The sequence below is a fragment of the Nomascus leucogenys genome, chromosome 18, assembly GCF_006542625.1.
Source record: "Nomascus leucogenys isolate Asia chromosome 18, Asia_NLE_v1, whole genome shotgun sequence".
In the NCBI taxonomy this organism is placed as follows: domain Eukaryota; kingdom Metazoa; phylum Chordata; class Mammalia; order Primates; family Hylobatidae; genus Nomascus; species Nomascus leucogenys.
The window spans coordinates 8690422-8712750 of record NC_044398.1 but is presented as its reverse complement, the minus strand read 5'-3'; the positions used below and the strand labels follow the sequence as shown (position 1 = coordinate 8712750).

The following is a 22329-nucleotide window of genomic DNA, read 5'->3' as shown; positions in this document are numbered from 1 at the left end:
AGGGGATTACAATTCGAGATGAGATTTGGGTGGGGACACAGAGCCAAACCATATCATTTACCGTTTACCTTCGCCAGTCTAAGAAGAGACTGATGAGCAGATTAAGAGCAAAAGAAGACTGTGAGAAAAATGTTTACCTTGTTTAAGAAAACAAACTTATCTAGCATCATGAAGCTCACAGCACAATATACCAGTGTGATAAATTCTCATTGCAAATCATTTTTATCTATTTCTTAAAGCAGGTCTGGCAGGACTTCTATTTGGCAAAACAATCAAATTTGTTAAGAATGCAATTTGTACTTTAATGAAGCTGTATTTATTTTTAAATATTAAGGCTATGATTCAGAATAGCATGTTCAAAATTTTAATGAGTCCTTGAAGTTATTCTGTTGGTAAGGGTGTATGGTATTAAACACCTTAATCCTTATATACTGGTTTCACAGGCACAAACCTCAAATTTTTCAATATAAAGGAGACTGCTCTAATATTCTCAGTCTAAGAGTTGGAAGAAGTTAGATTTTTATCCACTCAAAATAAATTTACGTTATACAGAACAAATACCAAATATTGCTTTGTTGTTCTTAATCGTGACCCTCTTTAGCACAATTCTACAGTCACCCATTTAAATGTCCATTATACTGAACCTTAAATTCTCAGTTCTCTCCAGCTCTAATGATGATTCAACCTTCCAATAATTTCAAATATTCTAGAGAGGTTTTAAAAAATTCTAGGGCAAGGCGTTGAAAAATTACCAATTGGGTACCATGTTCACTATCTGTGTAACAGTAACACTAAAAGCCCAATCTCCACCAGTATGCAATAAACCCATGTAAAAAATATGCACATGTACCCCTGAATCTAAAATAAAAAAAAGTTTAAATAATTCTATAGTTCCTTAGTTTATATCACAAAACATGCACTTCCCTAAAATGCCCTGTGCAGATGAAAATATTTCTATTACTTTTGCCCCCACTATATTCCATCTAGAATACGGTCACAGAAGAATGCAAGGGGAGTGAAAGGTAAGAAAGAAAAGTGAGATGATAAGAAAGGGAGGAGGAAAGGGAATGGACAAAAATTAGATGGTCTTTTATCCAATATTTAGCACAGGCACAGAACAATGAGGTTGTCATCACTCTAAACTAATCCACGTTAACTGACTACAAAGATAATAGAAAAATGAAATTAATGCATCCATAAAAATGTAGTTCTATAGATGCCAAGATGGGCATTATCCAGAAGTGACTGTAGAAGGACTCTGCTGTTTCTCAGTAGTGGTCACCCATTGCCTTCAGAACACGTGGTCTTCTTAGTGATATTTCCATGTCAGATGGTGAGATTTGTGTTTCCCAAACTCAGCCTGACCATAAGAACAAGCAGTGAAACTTGTTAAATATAGCAGCTCCCAGTACCAGCCTCAGAACTACTGAGCCAGCATCTTTAGAGGAGAGGAATCTGAACTCTCCAACTGATGGCAAATTCAGGCTGTTAGCTCCTTGCCTTCTTGCCAGGCAGCTTCCTGCCAGCTCTTCAAGCAAGTGAGCCATACAGCCACTCACACAGCTGCTCTCGATAAAGGATTAATGGCTTAAAAAATAAAGTTTAGACAAAGCTATGGAAGCTAATTTAGGAAACACAGGACTAAATTCCAGTAAGGTAAAGAAGGGGGCAAACTGTGGTAACAGTAGCCATGAAAAATGTTTGTCTAGGCTCAAATATTTAGCCAACATGCATTTTAGAAACTCCGAAGTGAAATGCAACACAAACCTATGGCTGTATTTTCTCTCTAGCACAGCCTGGAGATTATGTGTATATTCCAAAGTTTCACATCACCATGGGATTTAGAATGTAATAACCATCCAAAACACAGCATGAGTCCCTAAATACGTTTATATTCTTGGGTCTCTTGAATAATAATAGTCTGGAATGAAAAAGCTCTAAAGACCAACAATTCCTTCCTCTACAACACTCAGGGGTGAGAAGGAACAGCCACATCAGATGAAAGAGCAAACAATTACCTTCTAACATTCTTCCCGCCATTTTCATTTCACTTTTATTAAATACAAATTATGGTCCAAAAATTGCATCTCTGAAGTGAATCATTTAAAAAATAATATAGGTATACACATACCAGGGATGTTAGCCAAGAACTGATTCAGCAGCTGTGTGCTTAAACGATAAGAGCAACTCAAGTAAATTCTGACAAGTAAATTCCTCTGAGGCAAACTTCTGATTCTCTCCCTTCCATGTTCTCTTTAAGTGCATTCTGCGCATCATGTAGTACTATATACATCCATAACACTTCAAAAGTAATACAAAATAAAATGATGTCTATAGATCCAGGCCTGAAGGGATCAATTCTTAGGCACAATTCCAAAGGTTAATTTTAACCATGTGGAAATTATGCCAAACACCCTCGAATGTACTGCTGTAATATTCTTAATTCCAAAGCAAAATATATAATCAAAATGTGCAATATAGTTGGCCATTCTGAATGGGTTAAGTGTCAATGACAAGAAACCAATGAATAAAATCTATTCAGCTCCATATTTTCTGAAATGTCTAATGTTGTCACCACATTTTGAACAAAAACTAATCAGTTTTCAGTTTCTCAGGATAATGGCATAGGGGAGAGGAAAACAACAGCATGGATACTGCAAGAGAATAAGACATAAAAAGTTATCTGGAATTGTTTTAATGTTCACATTTCCTTGGGGATTTTCTTTGGAGACTGATTAAGTTGCATTTTTATTAGGCTAGTAATAAAGCTAATTTTATTCTTTAAGTAAAAATGCCTGCCAATAGGGAAAGAAGATTTAGTCTATGTTCAAGTTCCAATTTATTCAAGTAGCAGGACAGAAATTTTTAAATGCTGCAAATACCTAGATAATCCATGAACAGCAGTTTCTTCTTCTGCATAATGAGTATAAAACATTCCAACATACCACAAAAATTACTGAAGATTAATTAAGAATATATTCTACACCACTTGAGAAATACAGGTTTATACAAAGATACAGAATTGCACTTGCAAATTCACCATGTCTTCTTATGATTATTTAGCATATAAGTTCCCAATTCCTTGCCGCCCATGATAACAATTAAAAAGGTAACAAGGCTGGGTGCGGTGGCTCACACCTGTAATCCCAACACTTTGGAAGATCAAGGCAGGAGAATTGCTTGAACTCAGGAGTTCAAGACCAGCCTGAGCAACATATAGTGAAACTCCGTCTCTACAAAAAATGCAAACATTACCCAAGCATGGTGGTGTGCACCTATAGTCCCAGCTGCTTGAGTCTGTGGTGGGAGGATGGCTTGAGCCTGGGAGGGTAAGGCTGCAGTGAGCCATGATCATGCCACTGCACTCCAGCCTGGGTGACACAGTGAGACCCTGTCTCAAAAAAAAAAAAGTAACAAGATAGGAGTTCCTACAGGAATTCCAGTCAATTCAAGTCCAGCTAACAACACTCACTAAATAACTAAAATAATTTTTATTCCATGTGATGAGTAACTCTAACAAAATGCAATTAAAAGAAGGCAAACTGGACTGAAGTAAGAAAGGAAACAGAGAAATCTCACAATGTTACCATTTAACAGTAAGTCATGGGGAGAAGGGGCAGCAAATACAAAACTAAACAGCAACAATAACAAAGCCAGACCATGATGGATAACGCTCAGACTGCAATTATTTTTTAATTGTTTGATGGTATTTGTCATTATATCCTGACAACTACATGCATCTGCATTCTTCTAATGAAACATACTCAACAAAGTTTGTTGAGACTAAGGTCATACTTTAAAAACTATCCACAAAAATATGTATTGGCAGGTCACATTTGAAAATACTACGTAATCCAGGGAGAAAACTAGGGAGGCCTTTATTTTCATTTCTGAACATCTATGCACTGGGTAGTGTCCCATAGGGTAAAACCAGGCAAGGGAAACACTCAGCCTAAAAGAGAAATCTAGTGGGTTCTTTGCTGTCTGATAGATGAAGACAAGCAGCACTCGAGACCTGAAATCTAAAGTTCATATCATACTGGAGGGAAAAAAAAACAGCTATTAAATCTGTGTAGTACATAAAAAAGAACTCTGAAATGTAAACAATAGAAATTAATGTTTTAAAAACATATGAAGAGTTACCATGACTCATGGATATCAATCGAATAAGCATCCTTGAAATCACAGGTTGCTGTATCTTTCATAATTACATTTCTATCATAATGTTAACAGTTAATATTTTTCTGTTGTTGGATAAAAACTATACATTATTTTTAATTATGAAAATCCTCCTGAAAGACTGCTACTTAAATATTTTGGGACAAAAGTGTTAAGAATAAAGGTTAGTTTTCTCCCCAGCAAACCTGCAGTAATTCCATAATCTCAGTTATCAGAACCACCTATTTCTCGCCCTCTCACAATTTACCTTTCTTGGATTTGGCTCCAATCTTCAGTTTTGATGGCCAAGCAATCTGCGTATTTGTTTCCTCCATGATCTGTAACAAAAATTGAGAGAAATATTGACTCAATTAAAAACTTGTATTTACAGATAAGATTTTTCACACACAAAAAAGTTTATTTTCAAGTTCCTAAGTTCATGTTCATACAAAATGATCTCATTTGAAAACAATGCAAAGAAAAAAAAACCCTGGGGGGAAAAAGAGATGTTTTTATAAGCCTTTAATCTATTAGAAATATTCAAATATATTTTGTTACTCCCAGTGTTCCTCTCCACAATGCTTCAGAATTTTAACATAGACACAAGACCAAAAAGTACATGAACAAGTAATTAACCCAACTTGATGCCAGAACCATCAGAGATGCTTGTGCTGAATAAAATTCCCCAAGACAATTGCCAAGGGATTGCAACACACCAAACATGATTCCTGTAATACAAAACTGCGTGAGTTAGACCATACTAAATGAAGATTTTTTTTCCCTGGGGGAAAAAATAACTTGCTTTGGGCGCATTTGTATTTCATTAAAACTGATGAAAACCCTCTAAACGCAACATCACGTCATGAGACTGCATTCCCGATCATCCTTTGCCTGGTTCAGAATGGCATTTTTGCCAAAGGTCCTTCCCACTTGCATATGCAGCTAACACTGGCTAGGAGGTCTCAAGATCTAAATGAGTGGAAGCACCAGGACAAGTGAGGTAAACAACGACTGCCCAGCAACAGAAATGGACAGTAAATAAGAAAAGAACAGGATTTAAAATGTGCATCCTTTGTTCCTCACTGATTTTACGTGAATTACACAAGATTAATGTTTGCTCATGTAACACGAACATAGAATTAACCAAACTAACAGAGCAAACTACTAACCAATAAGCAAACAGCAAAAAAATCATGTATTAATTTAATCACTTGAATTAGACTGGAATAATATTTATCTTTAATATGGATTGACAGTTCGTTAAATAACTTAATGGTGAAAACAACCTAAACACATCAAGGGTGCAATCAATAATGAGTACCTTTTTCTCCTCAGTACTGGCTATGTACCGGGCACAAGGAAATGGTTCACATGCATCATACTTCATGAACCCCCTTTATCATAATATAAAAGGGCTTTCACAGCAGATGTTTCAGACTGTAAGCCCACAGACGCATTTTGTCTATTCATTGTAAGGTTTTTTAAAGTTTGAGCCAACATTTTTAAATCTGGGAATTTCATAGAACAATTCAGATTTCTGGTTCTCTGGAAAACTTGGCAAATTTAGCAGAGACAGCTCACATTCCCACATGGCAATGCTTGGCTGGCACTGAGAAACAGCTGCCCCCTTGAGTCAGGGCCAACAGGCTCTGAGCTGCTCCCAGTCCCTACTGTGTCTCTGACTCTGAGGTCAAAGGCCACTTGCCATCATCATCATGGCATTGTACTGCTCACTTGCCATTTATCATGGTGTTTGCTGTTTTTCTCAGAGCAACATTTCTCTACACTTATGTCTCTATTAAAAATTGAACAAACGTAAGCCCACACTGTCTTCACTAAGTCAAGGTACTGGTCTGGCCCTGAAGGCAGGTGAGCTCGTTACCTTTATCCTACAGCACCTGGCCCCGGCTGCTGCTTCTCTCATTCATGCCTGTCTCTGCTAATGTGTTTATCGTTTGCACCATTAACTTGGTTAGTTAAGTCTAAACCACTACCAAAATTAAAAATAAAATGTTATCTTTCTCAATTCCCTCTGCATCAGCCATGATGCCACCCCAAAAACATGCCCAGCAGGCTCCCCTTCTGAGTCCCTGCATTCACTGCTATCTCTTCCCCAGAATTTCCTGTCCCAGCCCCTTCTCATGCTCAGACTTCAGCTGCCATCTTGTCCAACTCCCCATCCTTTTCTACTCTCACACCAACCCAACCACAATTATTCTTCCCATCTCATTGTGTTTATTTCCCTCCTAACCCTTATTGCAAGTGGAAATCCTCTTATTTTCTGAACTTACTTACTTACAACCTGTCTCTGCAAAACAGAAACTAAGTTCTCTGCCCTGTACACAGCAGGCCCCAGATTTAACCAGTTTCAGAATTTTCCTCTAAGTTACTTAAGACTCTCAAAGAGATAAGATAGAAAAATAAGGCTGCATGCAGTAGCTCATGCCTATAATCCCAGCACTTTGGTGGGCTGAGGCAGGAGGATTGCTTGAGGCCAGGAGTTTGAGACCAGCCTGGACAATAGAGTGAGACTCTGTCTCTACAAAAAATACAAAAATTAGCTGGGTATGGTGGCACATGCCTGTAGTCCCATCTCAGGAGGCTGGAGCAGGAGGATCACTTGAGCCCAGGAGTTCAAGGATGCAGTGAGCAATGATCATGCTACCACATTCCAGCCTGGGCTACAGATTGAGACACTGTTTCTAAAAAAAAGAAAGAAAGAAAGATAGAAAAATAAGATCTTACTATAATGCTGCTGGTGGTGGGGAGGCAGTAAGAAAACAATCTACATGCTTTTCTTTTTCTGAATTAAATAATGCAGTTGCTTAATCCAGTAAATGAAGTCAGGGGCCATATTATGATACTGTAATAGATAAGTTTCCCTTTTAACATATGAGTAGAAGACCCAACTTTCTGAAATCTTAAATCATTAGTAGAAGTACCCAGAAATAACCCTGCATGTACACTTATTTTATTAAGCACCAATAGGTGCCCCATGACAGAAAATAATATGCCAGAGAAAATATCCTAAGAGCAGTAGGTAACTGCCATCAAGTTGGGAAGACAGCTTTATACACACTCCCTCTAAGCCCCACTACAACTCCTTGTCTATACCGTGCAGAGAAGTGGGCTCACAAAGACCACTCTCAACCTACTCACATCAACACTGTGTTTAAGGGAAAGTGGGGTGAGCCCAAGCCTCAAATCCCTAACTCTAAAACCAGAGTTCTATATACTATACCACACGACCTCTAAAGTTCTATGAGCCACAGTAAATGCCAAACCTCTTAGAGAAAACAAATTGCCAGTAATTAGAACTTGGCATCTGGAGCTGACCTCTCCTATATGACTAGAAAAAAAGTGACTCTCTGGAACAGCAGTTGTGGCCAGCTAATGTCAACTCCTTGGATCATTCATGAAGCTGCTGGCCCCACACAGAGCTCTGGCCAGATGCCTTTGCAGACATCCTTTATTTGTTCATCATTGTGTGTAATCTAGCCATTATGAGCAGGGACTCCGGAGACAAATACCAGCTCTGCTGCTTTCTAGGGGTGCTGTGTTGAGCGAATTACTTAACTTCTTTCAGTCTCAATTTCCTCCTCTGTAAAATTCATTATCATATCTATTTCTAAAGTTGTTGTGAGAACTTAAGAAAACCCAAAGCACATAGCATGGCACGTAGTGAGCGCTTGATATTAGCCCTTGTATTTACGTGATATTAATAACTTTTGGTCAGACAGGCACTGTCCTAGATACTAGGGATACAACAGCAAACAAGATGATTCCTACCTTGCAGGAGCTCAGAATCTAACAAGGGAGAAGACAAGCTAACCGCCATCATGGTGCTGTGTGCCATGTTTCAGAATGGGGCAGCGCAATATGAGCACGTACAGAGGGGATCCTAACCCAGTCATGGGTAGTCAAGGAAAGCTACCTCAAGAAAATGCTTACTAATGCTGTGACCTAAAGGAGGAGAAAAAGTTGGCTCACTGGAGAAAAGGTGAAGAACATGTCCCAGGCAGAGGAGGAGGGCACGTGGAAAGGTCTGGAAAAAGAAGAGAGGGCTGATACCTGCAAGGCCCTGAGGGTGATTCAGTGCAGCCGAAGGGCTTCAAGGCTCACCCCACACATCCAAGACAGGTAATGTGTCTCTTGTCATCCCCACTGTCCTATGGCTGTGCACACTAATACCCTTCAAACTGACTTGAATTTATGACAGCAAGAGAAGCCACCAAGTACCTGTGCTTGACTGACACTCCCTACAAATAAATTCTGGCCAGTGCAGTGATTACACGTAAGAAGGGGCCACACTTACTCACTTTCGGGAAGTCAAAATTTTCCTTAGGATGTTATCAATGAAGCTTTTAAAACCATCATCTACCATGACTCCAGGTCTATTCTTACAGCTTTGATATGGCACACTATTAATTTGTGACAGCCTCAGCCAGTAGTGGAGTGTGAAGCATTCTGTCATGGGGGTGGGAGGTGGGGGAGGAAGCACGAGGTCTCTACAGAGGGTGTGGGTGGAGCGTGGTCTAGGAACTTCAGTACTGGAGCTAGATTATTGCATCCGGGGGCTGACAAGCACATCTCCTGCAGGGGGTGCGGGTGGAGGTTGGTCCAGGAACCCCAGTACTGGAGCTAGGTTACTGGATCTGGGGGCCGACAAGCACATCTCCTACAAGTGGCATGGGGTGGAAGAAAGGGCACAAAGGCAGGAGGTAGGGCAGTAAGCAAGTCAGAGGTTCTGTATCCACAAGCTATGCAAAAATATGTCCTAAATGTTCACCAAGGCAGGTAAATTAGGGAACTGGAAAAGGTAAGGCTAGGAAGATGTGGTTGAAATCAAAGAAGCTACAAAACCGTTGAGAAGAAAATGACTATTTCTGTTTCAGAGGAAATAAAAAAACTCCACAGTGAGTTTCAACTAGTTGGTTTTTGGTATCTAAAAAAATCTCATTATTGTCCCTATTTGCACCTTCACAAAACCAAAACTGAAAGAACTACTGATTTTGAATTATTTTCTATAAACATTAAAGTAACATTTTCAAAAACATCATGGAAATAAAGAGATAATTTTATGAATGCTACAATGGACAGAGACACTGACACTTTTTCAAGAGGATATTGTACATTTCTCACAATCCAATTAATTCCCAAAAAATCTGACAAGAAAATCACTTCCAAGAAACATGTGATATGCTTAAGTGAGTCAGTATGTTGTCCAAAATGTTTAGTTTGCTTTCAAGGAATAATTCAATTAAGCGGATCATTCTGGTCATCCCCTACCCAAAATATGTTGCTGATGCCTCCCAGTTGTGTGAAATGTTACCTGAAAGTTGGGAAACATGTTTAAAATAATTAGTACTTCCTTATGGAAACAAAACCATAAATGTCATGCTGTCAGTTAAATTAGAGAATGCCAAGTTATGCAAAGCCAGAAAATCTCCGGGAAGAAAATGATGTTGTCTCAGAGGAGGTGGGGGGGGACGGGGGACGGGGGAAGCCCTAGAGTGAATTCCAGCTAGTTTCTTAAAATCTTACTATCGTCCCTGTTTTCACCACCACAAAACCAAAAGAAAGCTCAAAGAACAAACATCTGATGTTGAATCATTTTCTATGAACATTAAAACACACATTAAGTATTTTAAAACTCTTGTTCTAACTCATAATTCTGGATGCTGTATGATTTTGCTATTTCAGGTAAGTCAGTTTCAACTTCTGGACATCCTCATTGACAAAAGAAATCTCTTCTCAATTTTACCAATCGCTGCTAGGGTTCTTTAGCTGCTCTCTTATACTAGCAATCCCATATGTCATAAGAAAAGAAGAGATTTTGGAGGCGTCCATCTAAAAATGTAATTATTTGAATATATAATTGTTTTAAATTTCTGTTGTTAGATTTACTGTGCTCATTTCTTATAGGGAACTAATAATTGAAGTGTAACTTCATTCTTATGGTAATATCAGATTTGATGAATAGCAAATATTCATAGTAAAAAAGGGCTTGCCCAAAGAATATCAATTTTAAAATATGTGAAACAATTAAAATTAAGATTGTTGATGTAAGAAAATTTTTTTTAATATTTCATCTGCAAAAGTTTTTTTTTCATCATGAAAAATCTGATGAAGATAGCATGCTATAGATATGTAACAGCTTTGGAAGTTAAATAGTTATCTTAACTTTCCACTTCACATTTAAATTTTATAAATAGGAAGTAATGTTCCCTGATCCAAGACTTCAGTACTTCTTTTCCACATTAAAAAGGTACCAAATAAATATAAAATTGTATGTACCTGTTTTCTTTTCAGTTTCTGTGGGGCTTTGGGGGGTAAAGATAGGAAGGGAAGGTAATGTTTACAAAAGCTAGAATTACAAATTTTTTGTAATTAGAAGAAAGTCTGTAAGCTATTGAAAAAATTTCAGAGATTTACACTGAATCATTTAAGTAATTTCACTTTCTTGAAATAAACTGTTAAAGTTCGAATAAAATAAGTAAAATCTAATCAAATTCTACAAGTAGTTTCATCCATGATAAAAATAATTTCCATTCATATTCTTCAATGCTCAAGTCATAATAGATTTATCTCATCTCCAACAAATTCCAGATTAGTATACCATGTGGAAAGAGAACATCTCTACCAATGTTCACCAAACCATATATGTTGCAGGTTTGCAGCAATTACAGGATAATATCTTACAGATGAAGGAAACCTTTGCCAAGCCAGCAATATTCTACTAACATGCTTATTTCACCAAATTCTTCACTCCAGACATAAAGTTAAAAATCCACAGGTAAGTAATCAGCATCTCAGATCACCCCAAGACAGGTCTATTTATACTAACTTTACTAAAAATATTTATTCTTGGACCAGGAAAAGAACACTGAACTCTTTAACTCGACATTTATACTCTATTCAAAATTCATCATTCAAAATGGCTACCAGCTGGGAGCCATCTGCAGCCTGTTTCTCTAAAAGACCAACTAATTTGTGCTCTATTTTCCTTATATTAATAGAGAAATAAGGTCTGTCCCTCATGGAGGAGGCTGTTTAAAGTTATTTCATGGACTAATAATGGACTGGTAGTCTATTTGCTGCATTTCGCCATGAAGGAAGCTGAGTGAGAAAAGAGCCAACTAAGCGGAGATGGGAAAGTTGTGAACGTCTCACTTGAGGGGGTGTCTAAAAGCTGAGGATGTTTATTTTGCTGAGACATTAGAGGGTTCTGCTATATTTCATTGTAATCCAAGAAAGGCCTCCCAATGATTCAGTTATTCATCATCATCAGAACAATTCCTCACGTGCACCCAGTATTTACATACATTTTCCATTTATTCCTCACAATAACTTGTAAATCAGATAGATAAACTTACTGTATAGCTGTGAAAATTAGGATTCAAAAAGGTTATATGGCAGACAGATATGTGGCAAGGTCCAGCTAGAATCCAGGTCATGTGATTTCTTGTCGCGGAGGCTCTTTCTGCCTCCCTTGGCTTATGAAGGAAGTAGAAGGCACCACATACTTAAGAGGAGGTCACTCTGAAAGCTCCACCTCTCAGAATTCAGCCATGAATGCTGAAGTAACTGAGCAGCAGCAGAGTGGCTATTTCCAAACACTCCTACCTTATTAATGATGAAATGACCCAGAGATAGCCCCCAAATGGTTCCCAAACTAGGTTAGTGTCCTCACCACCACCCCCAAACACATATGGGAAATATGGGAAACATTTTGGTGGCTACAGCAATTAGGGGGTTTTAATGGAATGCCATCAAGTGGCCAGGGCTATACTTGCTAAACTCTGAACAGAGGACAGGACAAATCCACTCAAAATGTCAATACAGATAGAACACGCTTTACAAAGTTCCACTATGCATGAATTTCAGTTACCATAGCTTGGTTGAAAACCCACCAATCCCTCAACAACACAAGTTTACATTTCCATTACCATGATACACAAACTGTGAGTTGTTGCATCAAATACAAATTTCACTGCCAGCTCTTCAGTCCATAAATAACAGGTCTCATCTGGATCAGTGACCAATCACATTTCTCTTTTGAAGTTTGTTGGTGACTGCTCACCACATGTCTGTTATCAGTTCTGCACAGATGGCAAAGCAAGTAGTCATGATAACTCCTTGTCTCCCAGTCATAAAACCACGCAGCATTTTACAAAAATGGGTAAATCAAAAGGGGAAACTGACCAACAAAGGCGAAAGTGCAGCAAGGAAACAAACAATGACAATGCTGGAAATGAAATCTGAATCAGAAGTCAATGAGAACAGGAGAAGGAGCTGATGGTGGGAATGCTGACATTGCTAATTATTTGAGTGACTCCAGATGCTCAGCCAGAGGAACTTAGTGAAGATACATTTATTGATATGAGCAAGGAAGGGGCTGTGACAAAAAAGATGGAGATATCCCTGAGGAAGTGATGCCGCAAAAAACTTCACATTAAAGAAATTCTAGAAGATATTTCACAACTTTGAAAGCACACAGGATGAAACACTGGAAGCTGATCCAGACTCCTGAGTATGACAATTCCCTAAGGCTTACAAAAGATGCTCTCACCTTATTATAAATTATACAACAAAAAGAAAGCACTATTCAAACTATTCTTAACAAGTTTTTACAAAGAAATAATACGTGTTAATTTTCAGTGTTTCCAACATTTAAATAGAGTGTACTGAATAAACATTAGTTTTACTTTTTTCATTTCCTATACATTTATGACTGACAATAAGAGACTAAATATTTTGACAAAAAATTTTAAAGGTTGTAGATCAATAAACATTCCCATTGATTGATGAAAGTCTCTTGCACAGTTTCAACTTGTGTAGTCATTCTGATGTCCCCATAGGCCATGCAAAGTGAAGACTACCTTTCATGCTTCACTAAGAATTAGTAAAAGTTTCAAACTGGTCCACACTATAGGCAGGCTTAGCTAATTTATCTCAAAAGTTTAGAGAACTCCTACTTATCAATGAAAACCCAGTTCAAATGTGCCTTCCACTAAGAAAACTCCTCCAAAACTCTCCCAATCAGAGGTCACCTGTCCCTCTCTCTTTCTCTCTCTCGTATTCAATATATTGTGGCAACATTATAGTGCTTATTTCTTTAACAATATCACCAACAAGCTGGGCTCCTGGTGGCCAACAACTGTATCTCGTTCATTTTTAAACCCTTAGAATCTAGCACATAGGATCTCAATAAGTATCACTGGAGTAAATTTAATGCTATAGTGATAAAGGAGATAACATGAAGAGAACAGAAGAGGCAACAATTATGTAAGGCTTTCCAATTATATGGCACGCGGTCTATCATAGAGTACAGGCAACGTGAAGTCGAAGCTCCATCTCCAAAGTCTCTTTTAACTCATTCGACAAATGGTATTTCTGAGGCGTCTGCTTACCAGAGTAAGTGAAACTAAGTGAATACTAAGTGAATATTCATTAGATGAAAGTAAGTCCTAAACCACTGGCAGGATTAATTCTCCCAGGAAATATGTGCATGATAATGGAGAAAGGAACCCTGCAACCAAAATGCCTGCAGTACTGGGGTGAGTGCAGTGAGTGAGAGGCAAACCGAGCCAAGCGTGGGCTGTGGAAAATGGGATGCCTCAGTTCTGTTGTTTCCATTCCAACCTTCTGCCAACACAGGCTCAGAGTGGCCACATCCACTCATTTTAAAGGAGCAGCCAGAAATCTAGAGTTTTGTGTTAAATTTCCTGATTTCTAAAAGTTGGCACCTATTTTCCTTATGCAAAAACCACTTTGCGGGCCTTTTGTGTTAAATTTCCTGATTTCTAAAAGTTGGCACCTATTTTCCTCATGCAAAAACCACTTTGTGGGCCAAAGCAAGCATGGGTCCCACTTTTTGACCTCTGCTCCAAACCAAAGACAATTTTCATGGTGTGTGGGTGGGTTATTTATGACGGCCTATAATGAGAACAGGTCTTGGGGTTCCTCTGGGACATAAAGATATGTGATTCTAAAAGCTACTTCATTCTCCAAGGAATAATTCCTTCAGAAATATTAACCAGATTTTCTATCAGATCTCATGGGTAACTACAAAGAGATTTATTAAACTTGAACTATCAAGGTACAATTTGTATATAACTTGAATACAACAGTGTATAATTTGGACAACACAAATAATTCCTAGAGATCTCCTGTACAGCACACTGCCTGGAGATAACAACACTGTACTGTATACTTAATTTGCTAAGCGGGTAGATATTATATGAAGTGTTTTTCTCAGGAAAAAAAAAACAATAATAAAGAGGACAGGAGGAAACTTTTGGAGAGGGTGGATAGCTTGCGGTGATGATCTCTTGGATATATACTTATTTCCAAACTCATCAAGTTGTATACATTAAATATGTACACCTTCTTATGTCAATTATCCTCAATAAAGTCTTTTTAAAAAATGAAACTAAACAAACTTGGGGGAGAAACTGAAATAGTACTGATTTAACAAAATATCAAGCTACCAAACCTTGAATGCAATTTTCTAGTCTCCAATTTTTCATAAGACTAGTTACTCTAGTTACTATAGATTCATACATGCATTTTTAGGGAATACATTTTACTACTCAACTCAGTTCATCTTCTTAAAGCAAATGACCCTACTTAGCTTAGTAGGCCCTGATGACATCTATGCTGATGAGTAATAAGAGATCAGCACAATAACTGAGATCTATAATGGCAACACTGAGATATCAAAAAGAGATAAACTTTTATGAAGGCTCTACTGGGTGAGCACACAAGGAGGTAAGGATTAGGTTTGAGAAAGGTGCTTCCAGACAAAGAGTAAATATTGAAAGGAGGTATGTATTCGTTGTGCTCCTGCAACAGTTCCAAATGCCAGTGGATGAACACAACAAAAGTTCATTTCTCCCCCATGTTAAATGGCCTACAAGGGTCAACAAGAGGCTCAGCTCCACACAGTCACTCAGGGACTCTAATAGAGATCCTTCCATTTTATAGCTGCCCATCTGGAATCCATGGTCCCTTCAGTCTCCTCATGGGAGAAAAACAGGAAGAATTCTGCATGGATCTTTTACTGCCATGGCCTGTAAGAAAAACGTATCTCTTTCACAGCCCATTGTCCATCACGAGACACATGCCCACACAACCGAAAGGTGGCTGGGAAATGCGGAAAGCAATTAGAATATTTGGTGGGCATGACTGCCTCTGCCAGGAAGGTGTAGGGGTGTGGGGAGGGATTAAGGAAGGGGGTGTGTGTATGTATGTATTTTATTCATATTCCACTGTATGATAGCCCAGAGTTTACTTAACTCTCATCTTTTAATGCTGTATCATATTCCTTAAAGAAGAGACAAAAGTAAACAATATGTTTATGGTGAAACATACACTCTACATAAAAAGGTCAGAATAATTTTGATTACTGTTATCCCATACAGGTCCTTTCCCTGAATTACATTAAATTTGTAATGCATCAAGTTGAAATACTGGTAAAAAACATCTAACGAGCTCTAAAATTGGAAAGTGTCATATGCTTCAGCCACCCAAACCTTATCCATCTGACCAATTTTGGCGAAGTCAGATCAAATGGTAAAAGGGAGAATTAGCAGGTAAATGAGGAAAGTGTCAGTACTCAGCTTACACCACCACGGACTGTTCCACTAACTTCTGTCCTCAGTACCTTGGGAATCAGTGGACTGAATGTTTGCTCTGCTTTGCTTGTACAAAACTGGCCAGGTCTGTACTACTACAACCTTTCAGACTAACACATTCACAGAAAGAGTTTGAAAACACTGAAGAATTCAAGAACACTGTCTCTTGTTTTTTTCCTTTAAAACACATATTGCTCCTTTCAGAACCCAGACTCATAAACGTAACCTCTGAAGCAAGTTGCAACCTTGCTATGCCACCAGCTCCCTGACATGTTTAAACTGCACTCAATCTTCTGTGCACAAGTGGACATTTAAGTTGTCTACCCAGAATCCTGGAATCAACCTGATTATCTAAAAGGGATGCCACTCCCATTCCCACAGGTTGGTTTAACAATAGGCACGTGATCCAATCTGGGCCACAGACAAGGGAGAAGAGGTCTCATGGAAGCTTTTGAGAATGAAGCTTTCTGGCTTTGTAAGAGAATTACTGAGTAAGTTCTCTCTTTCTCTTACTACATGTGAACAAAGGCACAGGTAGCCCTGATGCTACAGGCTCCACCCATGAGCCATAAGGAGTACCAACCATCAGTGTGAAAGATAGAGTCAGAAAACACCTGGATCCTGGATCCTGGATCCTAGATCCTAGATCCTAGATGATATCGCAGAAAGGTTCTTGATCATTAGCATCAAAAGGCTTTCTTTCTTTCTTAAAACATGTTTTCTTGTTTTTTTTTTTGTTGTTGTCGTTGTTGTCGTTGTTGTTGTTATTACACTTTAAGTTCTGGGATATATGTGCAGAATGTGCAGGTTTGTTACATAGTTATACATGTGCCATGGTAGTTTGCTGCACCCATCAACCCATCATCTACATTAGGTATTTCTCCTAATGCTATCCCTCCCCTAGCCCCCCACTCCCGAACAGGCCCCAGTGTGTAATGTTCTCCTCCCTGTGCCCATATGTTCTCATTGTTCAGCTCCCACTTATGAGTGAGAACATGTGGTGGTTGGTTTTATGTTCCTGTGTAGTTTCCTGGGAATGATGGTTTCCAGCTTCATCCATGTCCCTGCAAAGGACATGAACTCATTCTTTTTTATGGCTGCATAGTATTACATGGTGTATATATGCCACATTTTCTTTATCCAGTCTATCATTGATGGGCACTTTGGGTGGTTACAAGTCTTTGCTATTATAAATAGTGCCACAATAAACATGCGTGTGCATGTGTCTTTATAGCAAAATGATTTATAATCCTTTGGGTATATACCCAGTAATGAGATTGCCGGTGAAAGGTGAAGCCGGCTGGGCTTCTGGGTCAGATGGGGACTTGGAGAACTTTTCTGTCTAGCTGAAGGATTGTAAACGTACCAATCAGCGCTCTTTGTCTAGCTAAAGGTTTGTAAATGCACCAATCAGCACTCTGTAAAAACGCACCAATCAGTGCTCTGTGTCTAGCTAAAGGTTTGTAAATGCACCAATCAGCACTCTGTAAAACGGAACAATGAGCACTCTGTAAAATGGACCAATCAGCAGGACGTGGCAGCACCAAATAAGGGAATAAAAGCTGGCCACCCAAGCTAGCAGCGGCAACCCACTTGGGTCCCCTTCCACACTGTGGAAGCTTTCTTCTTTCACTCTTCACAATAAATCTTGCTGCTCCTCACTCTTTGGGTCCACGCCAACTTTAAGAGCTGTAACACTCATTGCAAAGGTCTGCAGCTTCACTCGTGAAGTCAGTGAGACCATGAACTCACCGGGAAGAAAAAAAACTATGTATGCGCCACCTTTCAGAGCTGTAACACTTGGGGGAGGTTCCAAGATGGCCGAATGGGAACAACTCCAGTCTACAGCTCCCAGCGTGGGCGATGCAGAAGATGGGTAATTTCTGCATTTCCAACTGAGGTACTGGGTTTATCTCACTGGGGCTTATTGGACAGTGGGTGCAGCCCACGGACCAAGGCAGGGCATCGCCTCAACCAGGAAGCACAAGGGGTCAGGGAATTCCCTTTCCTAGCAAAGGGAGACTGTGACAGACAGTACCTGGAAAATCAGGACACTTCCACCCTAATACTGCACTTTTCCAATGGTCTTAGCAAACGGCACACCAGGAGATTATATCCTGCGCCTGGCTTGGAAGGTCCCAGGCCCACAGAGCCTCACTCACTGCTAGCACAGCAGTCTGAGATCGAGCTGCAAGGCAGCAACAAGGCTGGGGAAGGGGCGTCTACCATTGCTGAGGCTTGAGTATGTAAACAAAGTGGCCACGAAGCTCAAACTGGGTGGAGCCCACCTCAGCTCAAGGAGGCCTGCCTGCCTCTGCAGACTCCACCTCTGGGGGTAGGGCATAGCTGAACAAAAGGCAGCAGAAACTTCTGCAGACTTACACGTCCCTGTCTGACAGCTTTGAAGAGAGCAGTGGTTCTCCCGGGATGGAGTTTGAGATCTGAGAACAGACAGACTGCCTCCTCAAGTGGGTCCGTGACCCCCAAGTAGCCTAACTTGGAGGCACCTCCCAGTAGGGGCCGAATGACACGTCATACAGCCAGGTGCCCCTCTGAGACAAAACTTCCAGAAGAAGGATCAGGCAGCAACATTTGCTGTTCAGCAATATTTGCTGTTCTGCAGCCTCCACTGGGGATACCCAGGCAAACAGGGTCTGGAGTGGATCTCCAGCAAACTCCAACAGACCTGCAGCTGAGGGTCCTGATTGTAAGAAGGAAAACTAACAAACAGAAAGGACATCCATACCAAAACCCCATCTGTACATCACCATCCTCAAAGACCTGAGGTAGATAAAACCACAAAGATGGGGAGAAACCAGAGCAGAAAAGCTGAAAATTCTAAAAATCAGAATGCCTCTTCTCCAAAAGAATGCACCTCCTCACCAACAATGGAACAAAGCTGGATGGACAATGACTTTGACAAGTTGAAAGAAGAAGGCTTCAGACGATCGGTAATAACAAACTTTTCTGAGCTAAAGGAGGATGTTCGAACCCATCGCAAAGAAGCTGAAAACCTTGAAAAAGATTAGACGAACGGCTAACTAGAATAAACAGTGTAGAGAAGACCTTAAATAACCTGATGAAACCGAAAACCATGGCACAAGAACTACACGACGCATGCACAAACTTCAGCAGCCGATTTGATCAAGTGGAAGAAAGGGTGTAAGTAATTGAAGATCAAATGAATGAAATGAAGTGAGAAGAGAAGTTTAGAGAAAAAAGAGTAAAAAGACATGAACAAAGCCTCCAAGAAATATGAGACTATGTGAAAAGACCAAATCTACATTTGATTGGTGTACCTGAAAGTGATGGGGAGAATGGAACCAAGTTGGAAAACATTCTTCAGGATATTATCCAGGAAAACTTCCCCAAACTAGCAAGGCAGGCCAACATTCAAATTCAGAAAATATAGAGAATGCCACAAAGATACTCCCCAAGAAGAGCAACTCCAAGACACATAATTGTCAGATTCACCAAAGTTGAAATGAAGGAAAAAACGTTAAGGGCAGCCAGAGAGAAAGGTCGGGTTACCCACAAAGGGAAGCCCATCAGACTAACAGCAGATCTCTCGGCAGAAACTCTACAAGCCAGAAGAGAGTGGGGGCTGATATTCAACATTCTTAAAGAAAAGAATTTTCAACCCAGAATTTCATATGCAGCCAAAATAAGCTTCATAAGTGAAGGAGAAATAAAATCCTTTACAGACAAACAAATGCTGAGAGATTTTGTCACCACCAGGCCTGCCTTACAAGAGCTCCTGAAGGAAACACTAAACATGGAAAGGAACAACCGGTACCAGCCACTGCAAAAACGTGCCAAATTGTAAAGACCATTGATGCTAGATAGAAACTGCATCAACTAACAAACAAAAGAACCAGCTAACATCATAATGGCAGGATCAAAATCATACATAACAATACTAACCTTAAATGTAAATGTGTTAAATGCTCCAATTAAAAGACACAGACTGGCAAATTGGATACAGTCAAGAGCCATCAGTGTGCTGTACTCAGGAGACCCATCTCATGTGCAGAGACACACACAGGTTCAAAATAACGGGATGCAGGGAGATCTACCAAGCAAATGGAAAACAAAAAAAGCAGGGGTTGCAATCTTAGTCTATGATAAAACAGACTTTAAACTAACAAAGATCAAAAGAGACAAAGAAGGCCATTACATAATGGAAAAGGGATCAGTTCAACAAGAAGAGCTAACTATCCTAAATATATATGTACCCAATACAGGAGCACCCAGATTCATAAAGCAAGCCCTTAGAGACCTAAAAAGAGACAGACTCCCACAAAATAATAATGGAAGATTTTAACACCCCACTGTCAACATTAGACACATCAACGATGCAAAAAGTTAACAAGGATATTCAGGAATTGAACTCAGCTCTGCACCAAGTGGACCTAATAGACATCTACAGAGCTCTCTACCCCAAATCAACAGAATATACATTCTTCTCAGCACCACATCACACTTATTCCAAAATTGACCACACAGTTGGAAGTAAAGCACTCCTCAGCAAATGTAAAAGAACAGAAATTATAACAAACTGTCTCTCAGACCACAGTGCAATCAAACTAGAACTCAGGATTAAGAAACTCACTCAAAACCCCTCAACTACATAGAAACTGAACAACCTGCTCCTGAATGAATACTGGGTACATAACAAAATGAAGGCAGAAATAAAGATGTTCTTTGAAACCAATGAGAACAAACACACAACATACCAGAGTCTCTGGGACACATTTAAAGCAGTGTGTAGAGGGAAATTTATAGCACTAAATGCCCATAAGAGAAAGCAGGAAAGATCTAAAATGGACACCCTAACATCACAATTAAAAGAACTAGAGAAGCAAGAGCAAACATATTCAAAAGCTAGCAGAAGGCAAGAAATAACTAAGATGAGAGCAGAAGTGAAGGAGATAGAGATACAAAAAAACCCTTCAAAACGTCAATGAAATCAGGAGCTGGTTTTTTGAAAACATCAACAAAATGGATAGATCACTAGGCAAGACTAATAAAGAAGAGAGAAGAATCAAACGGATGCAACAAAAAATGATAAAGGGGATATCACCACCGATCCCACAGAAATACAAACTACCATCAGAGAATACTATAAACACCTCTATGCAAATAAACTAGAAAATCTAGAAGAAATGGATAAATTCCTCGACAAATACACCCTCCCAAGACTAAACCAGGAAGAAGTTGAATCCCTGAACAGACCAATAATGGGCTCTGAAATTGAGGCAATAATTAATAGCCTACCAACCAGAAAAGTCCAAGACTAGATGGATTCACAGCCGATTTCTACCAGAGGTACAAAGAGGAGCTGGTACCATTCCTTCTGAAACTATTTCAATCAATAGAAAAAGAGGGAATCCTCCCTAACTCATTTTATGAGGTCAGCATCATCCTGATACCAAAGCCTGGCAGAGACACAACAAAAAAAGAGAATTTTAGACCAATATCCCTGATGACATCGATGCAAAAATCCTCAATAAAATACTGGTAAACCGAATTCAGCAGCACATCAAAAAGCTTATCCACCATGATCAAGTTGGCTTCACCCCTGGGATGCAAGGCTGGTTCAACATACACAAATCGATAAACATAATCCATCATATAAACAAAACCAAAGACAAAAACCACACGATTATCTCAACAGATGCAGAAAAGGCCTTCGACAAAATTCAACAGCCCTTCATGCTAAAAACTCTCAATAAACTAGGTACTGATGGCACATATCTCAAAATAATGAGCTATTTATGACAAATCCACAGCCAATTTTATACTGAATGGGCAAAAACTGGAAGTATTCCCTTTGAAAACTAGCACAAGACAGGGATGCCCTCTCTCACCACTCCTATTCAACAAAGTGTTGGAAGTTCTGGCCAGGGGAATCTGGCAGGAGAAAGAAATAAAGGGTATTCAATGAAGGAAAAGAGGAAATCAAATTGTCCCTGTTTGCAGATTACATGATTGTATATTTAGAAAACCCTATCGTCTCATCCCAAAAGCTCCTTAAGCTGATAAGCAACTTCAGCAAATCTCAGGATACAAAATCAATGTGCAAAATCACAAGCATTCCTATACACCAATAACAGACAGACAGACAGACAGACAGCCAAATCATGAGTGAACTCCTATTTACAATTGCTTCAAAGAGAATAAAATACCTAGGAACCCAACTTAAAAGGTTGTAAAGGACCTCTTCAAGGAGAATTACAAACCACTGCTCAACGAAATAAAAGAGGACACAAACAAATGGAAGAACATTCCATGCTCATGGATAGGAAGAATCAATATCGTGAAAATGGCCATACTGCCCAAGGTAATTCACAGATTCAATGCCATCCCCATCAAGCTACCAATGACTTTCTTCACAGAATTGCAAAACTACTTTAAAGTTCATATGGATCCAAAAAAGACCCTGCATTGCCAAGACAATCCTAAGCCAAAAGAACAAAGCTGAAGGCATCATGCTACCTGACTTCAAACTATACTACAAGGCTATGGTAAC

The 22329-nt window shown here is 39.3% G+C and overlaps 1 protein-coding gene across 1 annotated transcript in view; it reads right to left on the bottom strand.

The window, feature by feature from the left end:
• The window catches only part of BICC1 (BicC family RNA binding protein 1), a 323312-nt gene that overhangs the window by 127418 nt on the left and 173565 nt on the right, over positions 1-22329 (bottom strand). The window contains exon 3 of the mRNA XM_003258250.3: positions 4427-4496. Within this exon, the coding sequence (XP_003258298.2) occupies positions 4427-4496 (70 nt within the window). The remainder of the gene's footprint in view (positions 1-4426; positions 4497-22329) is intronic.